The 22,520-nt window shown below is 39.3% G+C and overlaps 1 protein-coding gene across 3 annotated transcripts; it reads right to left on the bottom strand.

The window, feature by feature from the left end:
* Nucleotides 1-935: 935 nt before the first annotated feature.
* On the bottom strand, nucleotides 936-21,564 carry temp (protein prenyltransferase alpha subunit repeat-containing protein tempura). Of its 3 annotated transcripts, none has more exons than XM_076205544.1 (4): nucleotides 21,292-21,564; nucleotides 13,894-13,987; nucleotides 13,168-13,325; nucleotides 936-2,112 (listed from the first exon to the last, which is right to left on the bottom strand). In XM_076205544.1, the coding sequence occupies exons 2-4, from the start codon at nucleotides 13,959-13,961 to the stop codon at nucleotides 1,247-1,249; spliced, it is 1,092 nt and encodes a 363-aa protein (XP_076061659.1). In that variant the 5' UTR covers nucleotides 13,962-13,987; nucleotides 21,292-21,564; the 3' UTR covers nucleotides 936-1,246. The 3 variants fall into 3 exon arrangements, with proteins under 3 accessions (XP_076061659.1, XP_076061661.1, XP_076061660.1); XM_076205546.1 differs by lacking the exon at nucleotides 21,292-21,564 and adding an exon at nucleotides 21,210-21,232; XM_076205545.1 differs by lacking the exon at nucleotides 21,292-21,564 and adding an exon at nucleotides 20,771-20,907.
* Nucleotides 21,565-22,520: the final 956 nt, after the last annotated feature.

Here is a 22,520-nt window from a genome sequence, read left to right as displayed (position 1 = left end):
CCAGCCTACAATTCATTGCAATAGCCCTGGAATGCCACATGCCTCCAACTCTACGCCTCAGAAGGATTCCACATACAACAGGGACACCTCCCCTATTTCTAATCTTGTATAGCGCATCCCGGAATCGCACAAACAATTCCTCACTCCCAAACTTACCTATACCATTGCCCCCGGCACTTAAGCAAACTACTGGGTCCTTACCTTCCCCTACTAAACACTCTTCAATCCTATCTCTAACATCTCCTATTCCCGCACCGGGGAAACACACCTGCGTCCTACGTTTCCTATCTTTATCGCAGAAAGCCCTGTCTAAGTACCTCACTTGACTGCCTCCTACAACCAAAATCTTACCTGTGGGCAGGGATCCAGCGTCTGCCCTTCCCTTCTTCTCTTGAGTTTCATTTGCTTCTTCTTCCTGCAGATTTGTTAGAACTTGAAACAAGTTCTTGCAAGTGAGCGGAGCTGGTGAGGACTTTTTTCCACTAATCTACATCTTGTTTTTCGTCATTTTTCATCCAAGCTCATAGCTAGTTTTGTCTTCCATATTTTGGGCCTTCGAGCAGAGAACTCGATTCTCCTCTTTAAGGCACTTTACAGCATCCTCCAAGGCTTCAATTCTACTAAGTAGAGATTGCACCTCATCGGCGCTGAACACGGTAACACAACCACTCACCATATCACTAATTGAAGCAGCTACCCGCATGACCTGACCTGAGTGACAACTACTGCTCAACTGGGTGGAGGGCGGGGTGCAAAGGTGGCTCATCATCTGAGAGGAACTGGGATGAGAGGGGCAAAAGGGTGGTGGATGGGAGTATCCACATGGCTTTCACTTGGTTACCTCTTTTATGAGGGGGAAAAACCTCTTGGTATATTGATAGAATAGACAGTCATCATAAAGCTTGCATCTTTTGTCACTGGATTAAAAGTCAAACTTCTTGTTTCATGTATTTAGAATAATCTCAGTAAAGAAACAAGTAATTTACATAAAGTAAATTAATCATAACTAGAAACCTATACATATCGAAACAATGATATAATACATTCTTGAACATATAGTGTAATATATACTCTCAACATATCTAACAAAGATTAACTTGTTAACAGCTGCTAAAAAAAATGCATAATATAAGAGGTGACATGCAGTTCACACAAGGTTTGGTACAAAAATAAAGGTTTAGCATTCCACATTCCCTGATAACAATCATTCTCAGTTTCCTTTTCTTCAACTCCTTCTCACAACTTTCTAAGTTGCTATAACATCTGTAATCCATTTGGAATGCTTCTTGCCAAGTACCTGCTGATATGAGTTGGTTTTACAACATATCTCAATCAATTTCCCTTCTTCACTCAATATTTTTGCCCATTTCTCATTCACAGTTTCTATACAAGACCGTTTCATAGCAGGTGATGGTGGAGAAGGGGTGCGATCAGGACTAGAACAGAGGAAGTCCTTTAAACATATTAACAAATGCTGCCTATGGCAAAACAATGCTTCATGTTCCTCATAGTGAATGATGAGCTCTCTGTTTAGCTCTAGTTCCTTAAGATATAAATCACTTACTGAACTGAAATTGGTAAATATTTCATTATTAATTTTCTTTTCAATCATCAACTGAGCAATGGAGTTCAAAATGTACTGTCGATAATGTAAACCACTGTGCTCACTCACATGAACACTGACCCATGCCTGTGTCCACTCATATTCTGAAAGGAGCGTTTCCTTAAAGTTCCCTAATATCTCCAACTGCTGCATAATCCATAATCGATGATTCCATGAATGATAATTATTCTGATGTTTTGTAGCTGTCATTGTACAAAGATTCAATTCTGTGGTCAAGAAGTTGATGATTTCCCCATGCTGATCCATTATAGAATCACCATTGCTGTGGGCTACTTCTCTGTTTAACATATGATGAAACATCCATTTTCTATGCTGAAACACTTCCATGCATTTTGCTTTCCTTGTAAGGATCAAATTCGTTACCTGAAGCTCGTGCTGCAAAGTAATACTACCTAGTAACAACATTTCCTTACGAATGTTCCACAATGTTGAAACTTCTGGAGCGACAAGTAGACAAAACTGAGTCCATTTTTCCAGAACAATATAATCTGAAAGGTAAAATTTGAAAGGTTAAAATAATATATTTTTGCCCAATCAAAGCAGTTTTCTGCTCATAAACTCATTATTCCACAGTGGCTAGAAGTAGTCCTTAAACCCTCCCACAGAACACTTAGGGGAGGAACTTTGAGCAGTTTGTCACCAACTAGCACCAGAAGCAGTGAGAGGCAAAAGAGAATGAGTATAAATATTTCATCAGTGACAAACAGCACTTCTGTTCTTAAGAGAAAATTGCACTGAAAAGAGTCACAGAAGTGGTAAATGAGAGATTCAAAGAAGAAGGTAGAAAGGAAGGATACCATAGGATAAATATCATCAGCATTCTTTTATAAGTGGAGATCAGTCTCCAATCATAGAAGAATACTGGGTGACTTTGGTCTATAGGTGTCATTAAAGTCCTTAAAATCTTACATTCATATACCAGGCTTTTTCCCCCTTACAAGGGAGGTAGCCAAAAAGGAAAAGGCATAAAATCATTCCCACCCATTCCATTCCTGAATACACTCCACTCCCCTCCACCCTCCCTCTTGTCTTAGCACCTCCTGGATGACGGGTCATCCCTGCACCTTGTCCACTGCTCTGGGTCAGAAGCAGTGTCGCAAGACACAGCACATCCACAGCAAGGCCATTTCATTAAATCGGCAACCCCCCCCCTCTCCGTCCCCCCCCATGCATAAAAGGAGAAGACTGGGAGAAATCCCTTCGGGCTGCGTCAAATTTTGCTCACACATACTACCTCACCCCCATCCCCCCGCAAAAAAACTTATGCAGTACTCCAGGAATAAAGGAAGGGGAAAAGGAAGACAGAAGTAACTGGATGACATTTCTTTTTTAAATGAAAAAGTGTGTGTGGGGGGGTAGTCAAAGTTGATAAAGAGAAATTGGGCCTAGTCAAGACCAAGCACCAATCCCTAATGGTTGGATCTTCAGGTGATGAGGGTGTTGGTATATACATACATAGCAGAAAAAGAGAAAGGAAGAAATCCCTTTGGGCTGCATCAAATTATTTTTTTACAAGTACTCCCTCACCTCCCATCCCCACCCACTCCCTTTCATGCATCATAGTATCATCCATACACAACCATTTGCCATTCACCCCATCTTCTGTCTTCTCCCGTCCTTCCTCAACAGACACTCCCCTCTTTCCCAATGCCCCTTTTACCCCATCTGTCCATCTCATCCTTGTTTGCCCCCTCATGTTCGCTCCTTCTATCTCTGTCTTCCACACCTCTCTTCCCAAATCTCTTCACTCATTTTCCATATTCCCAAACATCCCAATCATCAACTCTATCTCTCAACTCCCTTTCCACTCCAGTTCTCTTCCTCACCTCATTATTCACTCTATCCAGCCTAGTAACCCCTATCATACTTCTCAGGCACCTCATCTCAAACACATTCAAACTCCTCCTCTCTTATATTCCATGTTTCTACTCCACACAATACTGTCAGCAAAATCTCCTCTTAGCATCCATTCCCAAATGTCTATTTCTCATTACACTTCTTTATCCACCAGGGCATTTACTTGCTTCTCTCAATCTACATTCTACCTCCACCTCCACTCCTCCCTTTCCCGCCACATTCGCACCCAAGTATCTAAAACTATCCATTTCCTCCAGTCTCTCTCCCTTAATACTCACTTCCAGTCTGCTGCCACTTTCTCCCCTTGTACATCTCATCACATTACATTTACCCACATTCATCTTCAACTTCCTTCTTTTTCACAACTTCCTAAGCTCTGTCACTAATTTCCTCAATCCTTCCTTTGATCCTGCCACAAGCACAGTGTCATCAGCAAACAACAACTGGCTTATCTCCTACTTTTCTCCATTTCCTTTAACCATCTCCAATCCCTGACCCATTACCCTTGCATTTACCTCTTGCACCACCCCATCCATGTATGAACTGAACAGAGGGCAACATAACACATCCCTAATGAAGCCCCACCTTTACCTCAAACCACTCACTCTCTCCATTTCTGACTCTAACACATGCTCTACTACTCTCATAAAAACTCTTGACTGCTCTTAAAAGCTTTTCTCCTATCCATATATCTACAATATCTCACACAGTGCCTCCCTGTCTACCCTGTCATAAGCCTTTTCCAAATCCATAAGGCCCAAAAAACATCCTTACCTTTTCTTAAAGCTTTTTCACATATCTATCTTACCCCAAAAATCTGATCCACACAACCTATACTGTTCCTCAGCTATTACTCTGTTCCTCTCCTAATCCTTTCAATCAAATCCCTCCCATAAGTCTTCCCAACTACACTTAACAAACTGATCCCTCTGAAACTACTACACTCACACTTGTCCCCTTTTTTCTTGTAAAGTGGAACTATACAGGCACTCTTCCAGTCCTCCCCCTCTCTACATTCTCTTAAACAAACATTAAATAACCTCACAAGTCAGTCCACCATCAATGTACCTCATTTTTTTAGACATTCTGCATGACACCCATCCAACCCAGGTCTTACCTGCTCTCATCATTTTAACAGCTGCCTTCACTTCATCTTTCCTTATTTCTCCCCCATTTTCCTCACTCATTACTGTCATTTTCTTAGCACTTCCCACTGCAACTACCTTTCCCTACCTATCTTCCTTCACATTAGCAACTCCCTAAAATACTCTGCCCATCTTCCTCTTATTGCTGTCTCCTCCACTATCATCTCTCCATCTGCACCTTTTACCTTTTCTTCTCTACTTGATTCACCTTTTAATTTCTTTCCATAACATCTTTTTATTACTTTCAAAATTTTCTGTCATACTTTTATATATTTCACATCTGCTCTTTTCTTTGCCTCCTTTATTTTATGCTTTACTTCTCTTTGTACCTGTCATATGATTCTCTTGTCCTATCTTGTAACCAATCTGTGAATGCTGTGAAAAGGTTTTAGTCAGTTTTGAAAATAGGTGGCACCAATTGTTGCTTCTTCAGCCAATCTACTTATAAGGGGAAAGGGCCTTTTAGTATATGTACTTACCAAAGTATACTTCTTTATTTGAATAAATAAATGTATTCTTTTTACACATTACATGTGATAACTTTTCCCTTGGTTATATAAGAAAGCACTTACAGACACTTACAAGTGTGATTTTGTAAAATGAATACTAGAGAACTATTTCCTAATTATCCATCTTCAAAATCTATCAGAGGAGGGATTGAGGAAGTTATTGACAGAGTTTGAGAAGGTGTGTGAAAGAAGGAAGCTAAAGATAAATGTGGGCAAAGGTAAGGTGATGAGATGTACAAGGGGAGAGAGTGACAGCAGGCTGGAAGTGAGCATTAAGGGAGAGAGACTGGAGGAAGTGGATAGTTTTAGATACTTGGGTGCTAATGTGGCAGGAAAGGGAGGAGTGGGGGTGGAGGTGGAATGTAGATTGAGAGAAGTGAGTAAATGCCTTGGTGGATTAAAAAGTCTAATGAGAAATAGACATCAGGGAATGGATGCTAAAAGGTTATATGAAGGAGTGATTGTGCCAACAGCACTGTATGGAGCAGAAACATGGAACATAAGAGAGGAAGAGAGGAGCTTGAATGTATTTGATATGAAATGTCTGAGAAGTATGATAGGAGTTACTAGGCTAGACCATGGACTAAAATCTACTGTTTCCAAATTTGCTGATGATACAAAATTGTGCGGAGTGGCAAATGATCACTCAAACCAATTAGATATTCAAGAAGATTTAGATAAATTACAGCAATGGTCTGAAAAGTGGCTAATGAAATTTAATACAAGTAAATGCAAGGTAATGCACATAGGTAAAAATAACAGTAAGTACGATTACAAGATATTTGGAAATTCGTTAACAAAAGTGGATAGTGAAAAAGATCTCGGCGTAATTTTCAGTAACGACCTCAAATCATCCAAGCAGTGTATTTCAGCCTCTGAGAAAGCAAATAAGGTTCTAGGACTGATTGCGCGATCTTTTGATTTCAAAAGTCCATCACTCATTAACAAGCTATATAAATTGTTAGTTCGTCCACATTTGGAATATGCTCTTTCCGTATGGTCACCAAATCTCATTAAAGACATTGACAGACTGGAAAAAGTACAACGGCGAGCCACAAAACTGATTCCAAATATCAAAAATAAATCATACGAAAATCAACTAAAACATATGAATCTGTTTTCCCTAAAAAAGCGTAGACACAGAGGTGACTTGATACAGGTCTTTAAGATTTCAAAGGGAATTGACAACATCAAAAGTGACAAAATTTTCACATTGAATGAGAATCAGACAAGAAACAATGGTCTCAAACTGTCCGGAAATAGATTCAATTTGGAAGTAGGTAGAAACAACTTTGCCAACCGTGTAGTTAATGAATGGAATAAACTTCCTGCACAGGTAGTACAATGTAGTTCAGTTCGAAGCTTTAACCCCTTCCATACGGTGCCGCCTACGTAGGCGGCATGAGGAGCAAGTGGATACGCGAGGCTGCCATATCGGCGTCTTGATTATATTCATTGTAGTTGCCCCTGCATAATGACATACTCTCTAAACTGTCCATCACATTTTCTATGGTTATCAAAATTCATGGGTGAAAGAGAGAACGATCGATATAAGCGGTGACTATTTTTTATGATGCGAGTATTATTACGAAACATCGTACGTCTGGCAGCTAATGCTGCCCACGAGATTTTGGCCTGTAGTAAAGTGGTTAAGAATCATTTAGATAAACACCTAAGCAAGATGCTGTAATGATTATAATTTATTTTATATTATTTGTTTTTGTTTTGTTATCATTTGTCTGTCTGATTTTCATTTATCATTAGTTATATGTCAATTTATTATTATTTACTATTTACCTGTTTGTTTATTATTTAACTATACCTATGCATTTATTTATGTATTTTATTTCTTATTTACATTATTATAGTTTATATTTAATATTTTATTATTATCATGATTTGTTTTTGCATCCGACCTAGATATGGACCAAAAGGTCTCCTGTCAGCATGCTCCGCCTTTGTAATCCTTTGTAGGTGAGGAGGAGAACAGGGGTGGAGAGGGAGCTGGGAGATAGGGTTAATGAAAGAGTATTAGGATGGTTTGAACACATGGAAAGAATGAGTGAAGAGAGATTAGTAAAATAGGTGTGGAAGGCAGAGGTGGAGGGAGTGAATATGAGGGGGCATCCTTGGATGAGATGGATGGATGGGGTGAAAGGGGCTTTACAAAAGAGAGGAATGTCTGTTGAGGAAGGACGGGAGAGGACAGAAGATATGGGTGAACGGAGAAGGGTTGTGTATGGATGATGCTGTGATGCATGCGGGGGAGTGGGTGGGGGATGGGGAGTGAGAAAGTATGTATGAGAAACAATTTGACACAGCCCAAAGGGATTTCTCCCCATCTTCTCCTTTTCTGCATGAGGGGACGGAGAGGGGGGTTGCCGATTTAATGAAGCAGCCTTCCTGTGGATTTGCTGTGTCTTGCAATACTGCTTCTGGCCCACGGCAGTGGACAGGATGCAGGGATGACCCATCATTCAGGAGGTACCAAGATGAAAGGGAGGGAGGGTGGAGGGGAGTGGAATGTGTAGAGGGATGGAATGGGTGGGAGTAATTTCTATGCCTTTTTCTTTTTTGTGTATGGGGGAAAAAGCCTTTGGTATATGTATGTATGGAAAGAAAACTGGGGTTCTTTTGATAACTTTTTTGTTAATTTAAATTCTTTAGCCCCCAACATTAAATTTAAAGTTGAATGGAAAGAAAAAGGTAAGCTACCCTTTTTAGATGTTCTTATTGTTCATGACGGTCTACAGAAAAGAGACCCATTCTGGTAGTTATCTCCATTTCTTAAGCAGTCACCCAAAGTAAAAAGCAGCATCACCTCAGGTTTATTTCTTCAAGCTCTAAGGATCTGCAGCCCCCAGTTTTGAGACGGAGAATTAAATGTAATTAAATCTCAACTTAGCAATTCAACTTGTCCAGATTAGTTCTAGGTCAAAGCCCTCAGTCGAGTGAGATCTAATTTTTTCAACACCACCCCCATTTCTTCTAAATTTTCATTGGATAAGAGCTCCTTAATCATTCCTTTTTCAGAATCATTTAATCCTACAACCAAGTTTCTTCCCAAGGACAAATTAAATTTAATTCATCATTACCTCAACATACATACATATACCAAGGCTTTTTCCCCCTTACAAGGGAGGTAGCCAAAAAGGAAAAGGCATAAAATCATTCCCACCCATTCCATCCCTGAATACACTCCACACCCCTCCACCCTCCCTCTCAACTTAGCACCTCCTGGATGACGGGTCATCCCTGCACCTTGTCCACTGCCCTGGGTCAGAAACAGCGTCGCAAGACACAGCACATCCACAGCAAGGCCGCTTCATTAAATCAGCGACCCCACCTCTCCGTCCCCCCATGCATAAAGGAGAAGACGGGGTGAAATCACTTCGGGCTGCGTCAAAATTTGCTCACACATACTACCTCACCCTCCATCCCCCGGCCCATTCCACCTCATGCATCACAACATCATCCATATACAACCATTCTCCATTCACCCCTGTCTTCTGTCCTCTCCCATCCTTCCTCAACAGATCCCCTCTTCCCCAAAGCCCCCTTCACCCCATCCATCCACCTCATCCTAGGACGTCCCTTCATGTTCACTCCCTCCACATTTGCCTTCCATACCTCTTTTACTAGTCTTTCTTCACTCATTCTTTCCATGTGTCCAAACCATCCTAATACTCTTTCATCAACCCTACCTCCCAACTCCCTTGCCACCCCTGTTCTCCTCCTCACCTCCTCATTTCTCACTCTATCCAGCCTAGTAACCCCTATCATACTTCTCAGACACCTCATCTCAAACACATTCAAACTCCTTCTCTCTTCCTCTCTTATGTTCCATGTTTCTGCCCCATACAGTGCTGTTGGCACAATCACTCCTTCATATAGTCTCCTCTTAGCATCCATTCCCAAATGTCTATTCCTCATTACACTTTTTAATCCACCAAGGCATTTACTCGCTTCTCTCAATCTACATTCTACCTCCACCTTCACTCCACCTTTTCCTGACACATTTGCACCCAAGTATCTAAAACTATCCACTTCCTCCAGTTGCTCTCCCTTAATGCTCACTTCCAGACTACTGCCACTTTCACCCCTTGTACATCTCATCACCTTACTTTTACCCACATTTATCTTCAGTTTTCTTCTATCACATACTCTCCCAAACTCTGTCACCAACTTCCTCAATCCCTCCTCCGATCCTGCCACAAGCGCAGTGTCATCCGCAAACAACAGCTGGCTGATCTCCCACTTTTCTCCATTTTCTTTAACCATCTCCAATCCTTGACCCACTACCCTTGCATTTACCTCTCGCACTACCCCACCCATGTATAAGTTGAACAGCCAGGGCATCATAACACATCCTTGACGAAGTCCCACCTTTACCTCGAACCACTCACTCTCTCCATTTCTAATCCTGACACAAGCTCTACTACTCCCATAAAAACTCTTGACAGCTCCTAGAAGCTTTCCTCCTATCCCGTATATCTGCAAAACCTCCCACAGTGTCTTTCTGTCTACCCTGTCGTAAGCCTTTTCCAGGTCCATAAAGGCCCAAAAAACATCCTTCCCCTTTCCTATAGCTTTCTCACATATCTGTCTTACCACAAAAATCTGATCTACACAACCTCTACCCATCCTAAATTCACACTGTTCCTCACCAATTACTCCCTCTCTTCCTCTCCTAATCCTCTCAATCAAGATCCTCCCATAAGCCTTCCCAACTACACTTAACAAGCTAATCCCTCTGAAACTACTACATTCACACTTGTCCCCTTTTCCCTTGTAAAGTGTAACTTCCTCCAGTGCTTCAGCACTCTACCCTCTCTCCAGCAAACATTAAATAACCTCATCAGCCAGTCCACCATCACTGTACCTCCTTTTTTTTAGACATTCTGCATGGCATCCATCCAGACCAGGTGCCTTACCTGCTTTCATCATCTTAACAACTGCCTTCACTTCATCCTTCCTTATTTCTCCTCCATTTTCCTCACTCATCACTCTCATTTTCTTAGCATTTCCCACTGCAGCTATCTTTCCCTCCCTATCCTCCTTCACATTTAGCAACTCCCTAAAATACTCTGCCCATCTTCCCCTGACTGCCTTCTCTTCCATTATCATCTCTCCATCTGCACCTTTTACCTTTTCTTCTCTACTTGATTCGCCTCCTCTTCCTCTCTTAATTTCTTTCCAACATCTTTTTATTACTTTCAAAATTTTCTGTCATACTCTTACCCCATTTCACATCTGATCTCCTCTTTGCCTCCTTTACCTTTTGCTTTACTTCTCTTTTCTTTTCTTTGTACCTCTCATATAACTCCCTCGTCCTATTTTGTAACCAATCTGTGAAAGCTCGCTTCTTCTCTTCTACAACCTTCTTTGTTTCCTCATTCCACCATTCACTACCCTTTCTTCTATTTCCCCCTGTCCTTCTTGTTCCACACACCATCTTTGCACACTTTGTGACTCCCTCCTTGAACCATCCCCATTCCTTCTCCACACCTAGCTCTACTCTATCCTTCACTCCCTCCCACTCCTCCTTCAGCTTCTTTTCGTACTCCTTTTCCTTTTCATTTAAAGAGTTCACTCTAAGCACCTCCCTACCTTTTGTCCCTTTCCTCTTTCTCCATCTATCCTCCACTCTCAACTTATCTTCAACCAAAAAATTATCTGATATTCCCCCACCCTCTCCCCTTAGCACATGGACATCCTTAACTCTTCCTATCATAATCCTATTTACCACCCTCCACCACCCTCTCTCATGTGTACTTATGCTTGACTTTCTTCCGAAACACTGTATTTGCTATCATCTACTCTCTTTCTAGACACATTTCCACCATCAACTCTCCACTACAATTCTTTCCTGGAACTCCACATTTCCCAACCACTCCATCAATTGGATTATTTCCTACCCTAGCATTAAGGTCTCCCAGTACTATTACATTGATATTTCTCCCTAAATCCTCTATGCACTCATTTAAATCTATCCAAAAAGCCTCCCTTTCTTCTACGCTCTTCTCACTGCCAGGCCCACATGCACTTACAAACACCCACATCTCCTTTCCCAGTTTCACCTTCATCCACATTATCCTTGAGGAAACCTCCTTCCACTCCACTACACGTTTACCTATCTTTTCACTTACTAGTATAGCCACCCCTTCCCTCCCTCGCCCTCTCTTCACTCCTGATAACCTCCCACTTACACTCCCAAACTTACACTCGCCCTTCCCTTTCAGCTTAGTTTCACTCAAAGCCAACACATCCATCTTTCTACTCACAAACATACTGCCTATCTCTTCCCTTTTACTCTCATCTGTACCACATCCACGCACATTAAAAGACCCAAACCTTAGGGTACTGGTCAGAAAACTCCCAGACCCTCTTATGCCTTTGCTTTTTCTTTTAGGAATGTCCCCTGTGGGGCTACAAGAAGAAGGATGCCTAGTCCCAATCCCCGTCCCTTTCTTCTCGCCTCATACGATCCAAGTGGAAATACTTGGTGGCAGTATTCTTTTCCCCCACCACAGGGAAGGCAGGTGAAAAAGGAAATGAATATTCAGAGAAACTGTACAGGACAGTAACAAGGGGTTGGGGGACAGCATAACAAAGGGACAGTCGTAGTATAAAAGTGAACAGAGTTTTCCTCTATCACAGCCAAAATGATGTGTGGCTCTGGTCTGTAGGGGCGCCCCATATAGACCCTAAAGTATCAACTGCATGCCACTTTGCCACAATAACAAGCAGCCAATACCCCAGACGGTATATGTCCACCAAAGGTTGAAAGAAGAACATAGTCAAGGTGTTTATTTGATACCATGTAAAGGCTGTGACCTAGTTTATATTGGACAGACAGGGAGGGATTTGACAAAAGAGAAGAGTTTTAATGTGTTTGATAGGCATTACTAGGCTCGAGAGTGAGAAATGAGGAGGCGAAGAAGAGAACAGGGGTGGAAAAAGAGTTGGGAGATTGGGTTGATGAAAGAGTATTGGGATGGTTTGGACACATGGAAAGAATGAGTGAAGAAAGACTAGTACAAGAGATGTGGAAGGCAGAGGTGGAAGGAGTGAACATGAGGGGTCGACCTAGGATGAGATGAATGGATGGGGTAAAAGGGGCAGAAAGATGGGAATGTCAGTTGAGGAAGGACGGGAGAGGACAGAAGATAGGGGTGAATGGAGAATGGTTGTGTATGGATAATGCTGTGATGCATGATGGGGAGTGAGTGAGGGATGGGGGGTGAGGGAGTAAGTGTGAGAAATAAATTGATGCAGCCCAAAGGGATTTCTCCCCATCTCCTTTTCTGCATGAGGGGAAGGAAAGGGGAGTTCACCAATCTAAATAAGCGGCCTTGCTGTGGATGTGCTGTGTCTTGCAACACTGCTTCTGACCCAGGGCAATGGGCAAGATGTAGGGATGACCCATCATCCAGGAGGTGCAAAGATAAGAGGGAGGGAAGAGGGTGGAGGGGAGTGGAGTATGTTAGGGATGGAATGGTTGGGAGTGGTTTTTATGCCTTTGTTTTTTGGCTACATCCCCTATAAAGGGGAAAAAGCTTTTGGTATATGTATGTATGATTCACTATATGTGATCCTCTCATCCACTCAAAATATACTTATGAAACAGACTAGAACATCCCTTAACACTATGCTATCTCTTCACCCAATCACAATGTCCCTCCATTCACTACTGGAGCACCCTACCTTCCCTGCTCAAGACATACCATACTGCTAAAGCCTCCTTCACCACACCCATCCATTTTATTCTTGTTTTGCTTGATGTGATTCATATTCCCATATTCTTTTTGCTAGTATCGACTCATTCATTCTTTCCATATGCCAAAACCACCTTGGTAAGCACTGTTTTACTCCATCTAATAGCTTTCTTCCCACACATTTTGTCTCAATTCCATATTTCTTACTCTAACCATTCTTGAAACACCTAACATCTTTCTCAAAATACCTTGTCTCAAAAATATTCAACATAGGAACTTCATGAAAAACTTATTTCATTTCCATCTTTTCTTACCTTGTCTCCTTTTGTTTACTCGGCTTGCAAAGATCTTGGCATATGCATATGAGTAGACATGTTGAACACACCATGACTCCAGGCCAAGTTTGTGGTCAATGTGTAACACTGGACATCGATTCACATCTCCACCTGAGACCACAACTTCAAATTCATCCCTAAATATAGAGTAGCATATCAATATATATTTTTGGGTATTTCTGGATCATATTCTTTGTTCCTTTAAAAAGTAACTTTATACTAATTAAAAGTGAGTAAATTTGAAAGAAGGAAGAATATAAGACATTCTAAAATGTAATGATAAAATACCATGTTAATCTGTTTTTATTTTCTAAGAACTCAATGTGCTAAAATGCAAGAGTATCACTACACTGCTTTCTGTGAAAATTTCCACTTTATTTTCTTTAGTTCACAGCCAATTTACACTGAATAAGAAGAATCAACTAATTGCATGCTTAAAAGTGCTGTGTTTCATAAATGAAGTGGTAGGTCATTTGTTAGATCTAGTGTGTAATGGTGCTGTAATGGACCTTTAAAACTCAATTACTCATAAGTGTAATGGAGGATTTGAAACAATATGAGTGTATCAATGAGAGAAATAAGTTAAAAATATAGAAAAGGACTTTGAAAATGGAAAAATACAAAAGCAGGAATTGGTGCCAACTAAAGAATGTGAAAAGAAACTACAAGTACAAAACATATTCCCTAAATATTAATACTACTTACACTAATGGATCTTTACAAAGTACTTCATTAATGTGGTTGATGATTCTTTCACAAGTTGCTTCCTCCATTTCTTCTATATCCAAAATTCATTCAGCTGCAAGTATAACAAAACTGAGTTAAAGATAAAATAATTGAAAAATAGGTAACAGATCTCTGTATTCAAAGGTTTCAGGAGAATTTTAACCCTAAGGTAGCCACAGCTCCAGGCTGGCCATAGGTGACTAACAAAGTTTGTATTGCCATCTACTGTACATTCATCCCTTGGCTTAAGAAATCAAACAGGGGAACACAGCAAGAAGATCTGAATAGGGTATGGAACTGGAGTCAGAAATGGGAAGTAGATTTTAATACTAAGAAGTGTAGCATAATGGAGTTTGGAAAAAGCAAAAACAGAATATCAAGAAAATATACAATTGGAACCAAGGAAGTAAAGAAAGTAGGATCCGAAAAAGACTTGGGAGTTATTATCACAAACGACTTGTCCTATGATACACAGATTATCAAAATTGTCGGGGAGACTTACAACTTGCTAAGATCAATAAAAGTGGCTTTTGCTTACCTGGACGAAGACATGATAAAAAAAATATTGGTTACATTGATAAGGCCTAGACTAGTATGCGGTGACATTGTGGTCCCCCAGTACCAAAAAGAACATAAAGAAAATAGAAAGAATCCAAAGAGCAGCTACAAAAATGGCACCTGCACTTGCAAACCTATCATACAAGGAGAGATTGGCTAAACTGGAGCTACCGACACTGGAGCAAAGAAGAGAGAGAGAAGACCTACTGACCATCTACAGAATCATGAAAGGCACAGAGATACTTGATAGAGAAGAATTACTAAACTGGGACAAGAGAAACACAAGAGGACATGGAAGGAAATTAAGAAAACATAGGTATAGAAGAGAACTGAAGAAAAACAGTTTTCCACATAGAGTTTTAGACACTTGGAACAAACTGGATAATGAAATAGTAGGCGCAAAAACCACTCACGAGTTTAAAAGCAAACTAGACACTGAGAGATACAATGGTGGGACAACACGAGCATAGCTCCCCTTCCCACAAAATACAACTAGGTAAATACATACAAAATACATAGCCTAATAAACAGTTCATTGAAAGAGGGAAAAGTTCCAGAAGATTGGAAAAGAGCAAATATAGTACCTATATATAAAGGGGGAAACAAAGAAGACCCTACTAACTATAGACCGGTCTCCCTTACAAGTACGATAGCTAAAATCTGTGAAAGAATTATCAAAACTAGATGGGTAAAGCATTTAGAAAAAAACAACGTACAATCACTCCTCATTTAACGACCTACTCGGTTAACGACAACGCGGAGTAACGACGGGCTTTATGACAGACCATTATTCGTTTAACGTAAATCTCCCAAAGTTACGACGTTGTGTACAATAAGTTGGCTGAGGCAACTTTGTTTGATGTTATAAATAAACTTGTACTGTGGATATTAGCTGTGAGGTAAAGTGTTCTGAAGCTTAGGTCTACATTACCATCATGCAAGCTGCAAAAACTACCTAGGGTACAGTATACAGTATACCGGTATTGGTAAATTTTTAGTTTCGACCATGGGCGCAATATAGCAATAGAAAATTAATTATTAATTTTGTAAATTATAATGTATCAACATAATATGCAATTTTGTGAGCGGAAATAATAAAACAAAAAAGGTGCTAAAACAGATTTCGTAAGTAACGAAGTTGTGTCGGACGAATGGTACGCCATGTTTGTTATGATAGATGCCGACATCGAAGAAATGAAAGGATGATAAATTCGTCTAACCTAAACTAACCTAACCTGTGTTTAATAAATCATTACCTGCAAGTTATATGTCATCCGGCTCGTCTTCGTTGTCGTCGTCGTGAGAGACGTTGGCGGGCTTTTCAACCACTCTCTTAGCTTCCGGGGTATACAAAGTTCTTGCAGCTTGAAGGAATGCATGTACCTCCGCTCCATAACATTCCTTCAAGAAAATATACCTGGCAAGGTACTATCGGAAGTACCGAGGCCGTCAATTGACAGACGACATGATGGCGTCCCGATCCTATGCTACCGACTTCATTCATTAGCATATTTGCTTGTAGCAAGGTATTTTTTATTTTCATTTCCGCCCACAAAATTGCATATTACGTTGATACATTTTAATTTACAAAATTAATAATTAATTTTCTATTGCTATATTGCGCCCATGGTCGAAACTAAAAAAATACCCCGGTATTTAATATGGAATGTCAGCATACGCGGATTTGGTCATACACGGTAATATCAGGAACCTAACCACCACGTTATTTGAGGGTTTTCTGTACTATCAAAACAGTAAATAAAGCTTTAATGTACTGTATAAAAGAGGGAAAATACACGAAGCTAAAGATATATGTTTTGCTGGACATTGTACATACAGTAAATGTGCGTATATGTATACACTTTCGCTTAATGACCAATTTGGTTAACGACGGCGACGCTGGTCCCAATTGTCATCGTTAAAAGAGGAGTGGTTGTACTAAATCCAAGACAATTAGGATTTAGACAAGGACGATCATGCATCACAAACTTAACATGTTTCTATTCAAGGCTAATAGATGTAATACAAGAAAGAAATGGATGGGCTGATTGTGCCTTTATAGACCTGAAAAAAGCTTTTGATAAGGTGTCACATAAGAAGTTGCTTAAGAAATTAGAAACTGCAGGAGGAATACAGGACAAACTACTGAAGTGGATGGAAGACTTCTTGCATGAAAGAAAAATGAGAGAGGCGATAAGAGACAAACACTCTTTTTGGGATGAAGTGATAAGTGGTGTCCCACAAGGAACAGTTCTGGCCCCAATAATGTTTGCTATATATATATATTAATGATATGGATGAAGGAATTGAAAGTTATATGAGCTTCTTTGCGGATGATGCAAAATTGTTGAAAAAAGTGAACACTGAAGAAGATTGTGAGTCGCTACAGAGTGATCTCAATAAAGTATGGGAATGGAGTAGGAAGTGAGAGATGGAATTCAATATCAAGAAGTGTAGTATAATGGAATTTGGAAAAAGCAAAAAAAGAATAGTGGGATCATATAAATTGGGAGAAGAAGGAATGAAAAAAGTAGAAAATGAGAAGGACCTGGGAGTCATTATTATGAATAATATGTCCCCTGAGAAGCATATAAACAAAATTTTTGGATAAACTTATAATTTAATAAGAACAATCAAAGTGGCTTTTACATACCTGGACGAAGAAATGGCGAAGAAAATACTAGTTACCTTGATTAGACCAAGATTGGAATATGCAGCAACGATGTGGTCACCAAGTACAAAAAAATGGATAACAAAACTTGAAATACAAAGAGCAATTACAAAACTAACACCAACACTCTCAGAACTATCATATGAAGAGAGACTAATAAAACTTGAACTACAGACATTAGAACAAAGGAGAGAGGAGACTTGATAACTATTTATACAATCATGAAAGGCATAGAAACTATTGATAGAGAGGATCTAATAAAATGGGATAGTAGAAATACAAGAGGACACGGAAAGAAAATCAAGAAAGACAGTTATAGAAGGGACCTGAAAAAGAACAGCTTTCCCCACAGAGTAACAGACATCTGGAACAAGTTGGATGAAAAAGTGGTGTGTGCAAGAACAATTCATGAATTTAAAACTAGTTTAGATAAAATGAGATATGAAGACAGGACACCACGAGCATAGCTCCCCTTCCCTTAAAATATAACTGGGTAAATACATGGTAAATACATGGTTGAGGGAAGTTAATGAGAAGATACTAATAGAGGCAGGCAAAGTTGGTGAAAATATAAAAAATAAAAAACATGGACATTAAAAACCAAATGAAATAAAACCAAAAAAATACTATTTAAAGAAATAGTCAAAGAACAAATGAACGAAAGTACAAAGGACACGGTAATGGAATAAAGGAAAAAAAAGAGATTGGGTAAGAGACACAACAGACAAGAAAAAATGTATTGTAATCTATGGTATTAAAGAAAAACATGGACTAATCAGGTTCCAAAGTGAAAAAGGTGAAAAAGAGGAGAAGAATATAGCGAGGGAAATACTAGAAGAAATACAAGAGGGACAAGGATTTGAAAAGGAAACAGATGAAATATACAGAATGAGGAAATATTCTGAAGAGAAGAATAGACCTCTCAAAGTAAAACTAAATTCGCAGAGGATAGTGGAAGAAATATTAACAAATGCAGGAAGACTAGCAAAAAGTAATAACTACAAAAATTTATGGATAAAAAAGGAACTGAGTGATGAGGAAAAAGAGAAAGAAAAAACACTAAAAGAGGAAGCTAAGGAAAAGAACAAGAAAAGAATGGAGAACGAAAGGAAGGAGTTTTTTTGGAGAGTGATGGACTTGAGACTGAGGAAATGGTACATAAGGGAAAAGGAAATGCAGGAGCAAGAAGAAAAGGCAGAAAAGGAAAAAAATTAAAGGTAACATATACCAACATAGATGGATTGATATCAGGAATAGATGAATTGAATGACTATCTGGAACAAGAAAAACCAGATATAATGAGGATTGTGGAGACGAAATTGAAAGGATCATTACCACCAAATAGTATAGGCCAAGGATTGTTGGATCAGAAACAGAGAAACAAAGCAGGGTGGAAGAGTCATGTTGCTAACCAAGAAAGGCCTAAATGCAACAAAAATCACAGGAGGAGAGAACAATGTGGAGGATAGCAATATGAAAAATAGAAAGTATGCAGTGACTTATGTACCACTTAAACTCATGCATGGAATGAAAGTGAACACTCGAAAATGCTGGAAGACACAAACCTATTCTTACTAACACCTTTCATGTTGTCATAGCAACTATTGTCAATTTTGAGATAATCATCTGTAAAATCCAAACCCCTGGCACAATTGACATGCAACTTGGCATATACATATTTTATGGGTCATAAAATCACCTGAGTATGTCAAAAACAACGTAGGACCTTCCTTTTATACTATTCTTACTAACATTTATCATGTAACATGTTCCATCAATGCAATGTATGCACAATGTAATGTATAAAAGAACTCTACTATCATACTAAAAAGTGCATATATAGCCTTAGCCCTTACCTTAAATTGCCTCTCAATACACTAACCAGTCAGTACTGCAACTATTCTAAGACCTAACTTAAATTTACGTTGATACTGGTGCATTATTTTTTACAACAACTTACTGAAATAGAAAAAAGAATAAAGTAGTTTTACTTTCAAAGGAGTCATCTTATTTAATCATGCTATCTATAATCATGATAATCTGAATAAACAGCCTTATTTCAGTAGCTCATGTCTATTATCATGAAACCAAGAAGAAAATTAAGTTTTGTCTCTAGACCTCTACCAGTCTAGACTCATGGTCATGGACATGGTCCACGATATGGAATACTGACCATATTATTAATAGTTATTTCATATATTTGCTATCATAGCCATAGCCTGTCCAACATCTTAAAATTCATACCAGAACGATGTATTAGTTGTCAACAACACCCTCTACGACTACGTACTACGACTATTACAAACAAGAGTATCGGAGAATCTCGATATGTCGAGCAATCTGAGGGTTGTGATTGCACAGCTGCGCTATTACAAACAATTTCAAAGTTGCTCATATCTAGGAGAATAGAGGCTAATAAACATTATAAATGCATTAAATATTATATTTTATAGTTTCTAGCCTTTAGATTTTTACTCAGAAAACTAATTTACCAAGGCTAATATCAAAATTTGTGTTTACATTTCGGTAAAAATTAGTTAAGTTTTGAAAAACTGGGCATAAACTACAAGCATTAAAACTGATGCATACATACTCCAACCAGCTGCAAATGATGGCCGTGTAAGCAATACGTCGGCGATTGTGGCATTGTGCTCGGATTCGCGCGTATCTACCTATACCCAGTTAGCTAGGTCTACATAAAAATGGAATTCCTGATATTTGAGCTGAAGTTGTTCTCATGGGATGCAGAAAGTCGCTATGAGTACAATGCATTTTGAATTATCCATCTAACTGTCCTGGTTCCTGAGATATTGCATTTTGAAGGGTACAAAATCAGGCCTATTTTGTCCCAGAAAATCAGGCCAAAACATGTATTTACCTAGTTGTATTTTGTGTGTAGGCTATAGCATGCTTTGACGGACACATCTGCATCAGCGGTTGAAATGTCACAATACATTTGACGTTAACCTGTAATCCGACCCGATAGGAAAAAAAACTAATTTGTATTTACAATTTCTCAGCTCTCCCATAATACCCTGCCCTGGTTTTGGTATTAGAATAATCCGTGAGACTAGTAGATTTCGTTTATTTGGGTTTGTTGCCCATTTGATGGGTTTTTGTTTTAGCTAATTTTTCATGTTGAAATATAAAACAAATTTTCGATTTACTGCTGAAAGCAGGCTGCCATGTTTATCTTATGTTTTTATGTACCGACATGTAACTGATGATTTGATTGGTTGAATTTACTATGATCATAGTAAATACACTCACATGACATTTTTATTAATTAGATTTCCCGCGATATGTAAATTTGCCCGTTTGAATGGCGTGCACATAAAATGACACGCTATTGGCAGACATCATAGACGGTGGCACCTCTAGCGGTGTTTGACCTAGCTAACCCAGTAGAATCACTACTGATTGCTTTATGGTAATCTGACAGAGTTAGATAAAAAAAAAAGCATCACAAGTAAAGGTGTGCCATTAGAAAGGCCAAACACATCAAATGTGAACTTGAACATTCCATGCCTTACATTTGATAAAGTAAAAGTTTACAATAGCTTAGATACAAAATAATCCTAGCATAGCAAGTAACACATAATACATATAAGTAACATCCTTCTTTGCCTCATATGCAGCAGGTTCATGTTTGTATCCTAAAATACCGTTCCTGCTACTTGTTCTGGCAAACAGAGTACTAAGGGCAAAAGTGATGACTCCGGTCGCAGCCAAACATCTCTTGATGTATGCACCTCACTTTGCACCCAAAACTGAAAATTCAAAATATCGAGTTTTATGACCAGGTCAATTTGTCATATAAACTGTCACCTTAATTAAAACCACCACTAATTACGACACCTTTGGAAGCTATCCTTAGTCCAACCTTTTTCTCACTACATTAACATTTGTTCATGATACGGCTCATATTTCTTCATTTCATAATTATATGAGTATTGGCTAGTGCCTAGCCTCTTAGTTGTACAATCCTCAGTAACAAATGTTAATGTAAACATCTATAATTTTCGTTCGTAATCAAAATATGAGTGATAACACGAATATTGGTTACATTTCACTTCTGCTGGGGGTAACAGTCACTCCGGTCAGACATTAACACACCAATTCATAAATGGAAATACTTTCATTCTCACCTTCGTTTTGGGTAATGTTTTGCACGCATTTGACGTTTGAGTTCTGCTGATTACGACATTATTACTATAAAGCAACGTTTGCTACTAATAATCTGAAATCAAACCTTCATACTTGTAAAGCGTGATGATAGTTGAAAATTATTCTAAAATAATGAAAACTACGATTCCTTCTGTAATAAAATTCCATACAAAGTTAGATAAACTATCAGATTTCAGAAGTATTTTTTTAGCTAACGAAAACATGTTTTGTTTGGCACGTCTCAACCCATTCACTCTAATCACTTATGCTCTCAGTGAACAGATAATTCCTAACTAAACTTTGAGGGTTCTGGTTTCTTTAGCATATTACGAATTATGAAAATATTAATCTCCTTATTCTCTTCCTACTACCAAATATATGCATACATACATATATACATCACAATGTTGGGATATGCCTTTTAAACCGGGAAATACAAACCTCTGAGCTCTGGGCACTGAGTTCTTCGATTTACCCGGATTCCCATTGTTTTTTCCGAAATAGGCTGCAGACGAAGTCTATCACTCATTCACTCGTTGAAAACTATATACTCGTATCTTCTGTGAAGGGTCTAAGGTTAGGGACTCTGTCACCTAAGAATAAAGAATGTCGGATGAAGCTGAGAGAAACAGTAAAAGAAGAATAAGCATGTTTAAAGGATGAAGTGTTAAGCGCGCAAAGACTGTATGTGGGATGAGGAAGATAATAAGATATTGAAGAGGCAACGGATGGAAGGATGAAGACGCTATGACGGGGATGGCAGGAAAAAAATAATAAACGAGCATATGAAGAGTGGTTGTAAAGAAATGGCAAAGCATCTGATAGGTATACAGGGTGAGGGAGGTCAAATTGAGAAATCAATCAATCAATCAAATCAACCATCCTGAGTCCACTGCTGAACAAAGGCCTCCTTCATGGTATCCCATGATTCACACAACCGCGTCAACCTCTGCCACGTCACTCCTGTAAACTTCTCAATCTCGTCTCTCCACCTCCTGTCTGGTCTCCTTCCACGCTTTCCATCTCGCGGCGTCCATTCCATAACACAATTGCTCCATCGCTCACCAGTCGTTCGCACTAACTTACCTGCCCAATTCCGTTTCCTCTCTTTCACCACCTCCACAATATATTTCACTCTAGTATGCTCTCTTTCGGTCTCTCAGCGTTGAGTAGCTCACACACAGTCGCAGGACCCACTGCTAACTATAGT

The sequence above is a fragment of the Oratosquilla oratoria genome, chromosome 22, assembly GCF_046742065.1.
Source record: "Oratosquilla oratoria isolate Oo_2021 chromosome 22, ASM4674206v1, whole genome shotgun sequence".
Lineage (NCBI taxonomy): Eukaryota > Metazoa > Arthropoda > Malacostraca > Stomatopoda > Squillidae > Oratosquilla > Oratosquilla oratoria.
This window is presented reverse-complemented; position numbering and strand designations above follow the sequence as displayed.

Excerpts from the sequence above, each read along its gene's own strand:
- temp (XM_076205544.1), bottom strand. The coding sequence starts at position 13,961 with ATGGAGGAAGCAACTTGTGAAAGAATCATCAACCACATTAATGAAGTA. Across the intron at positions 13,326-13,893 it reads CTTTGTAAAGATCCATTAGT|GGATGAATTTGAAGTTGTGG; the intron begins GTAAGTAGTATT and ends CTCTATATTTAG. Across the intron at positions 2,113-13,167 it reads AGTAAACAAAAGGAGACAAG|ATTATATTGTTCTGGAAAAA; the intron begins GTAAGAAAAGAT and ends TTTACCTTTCAG.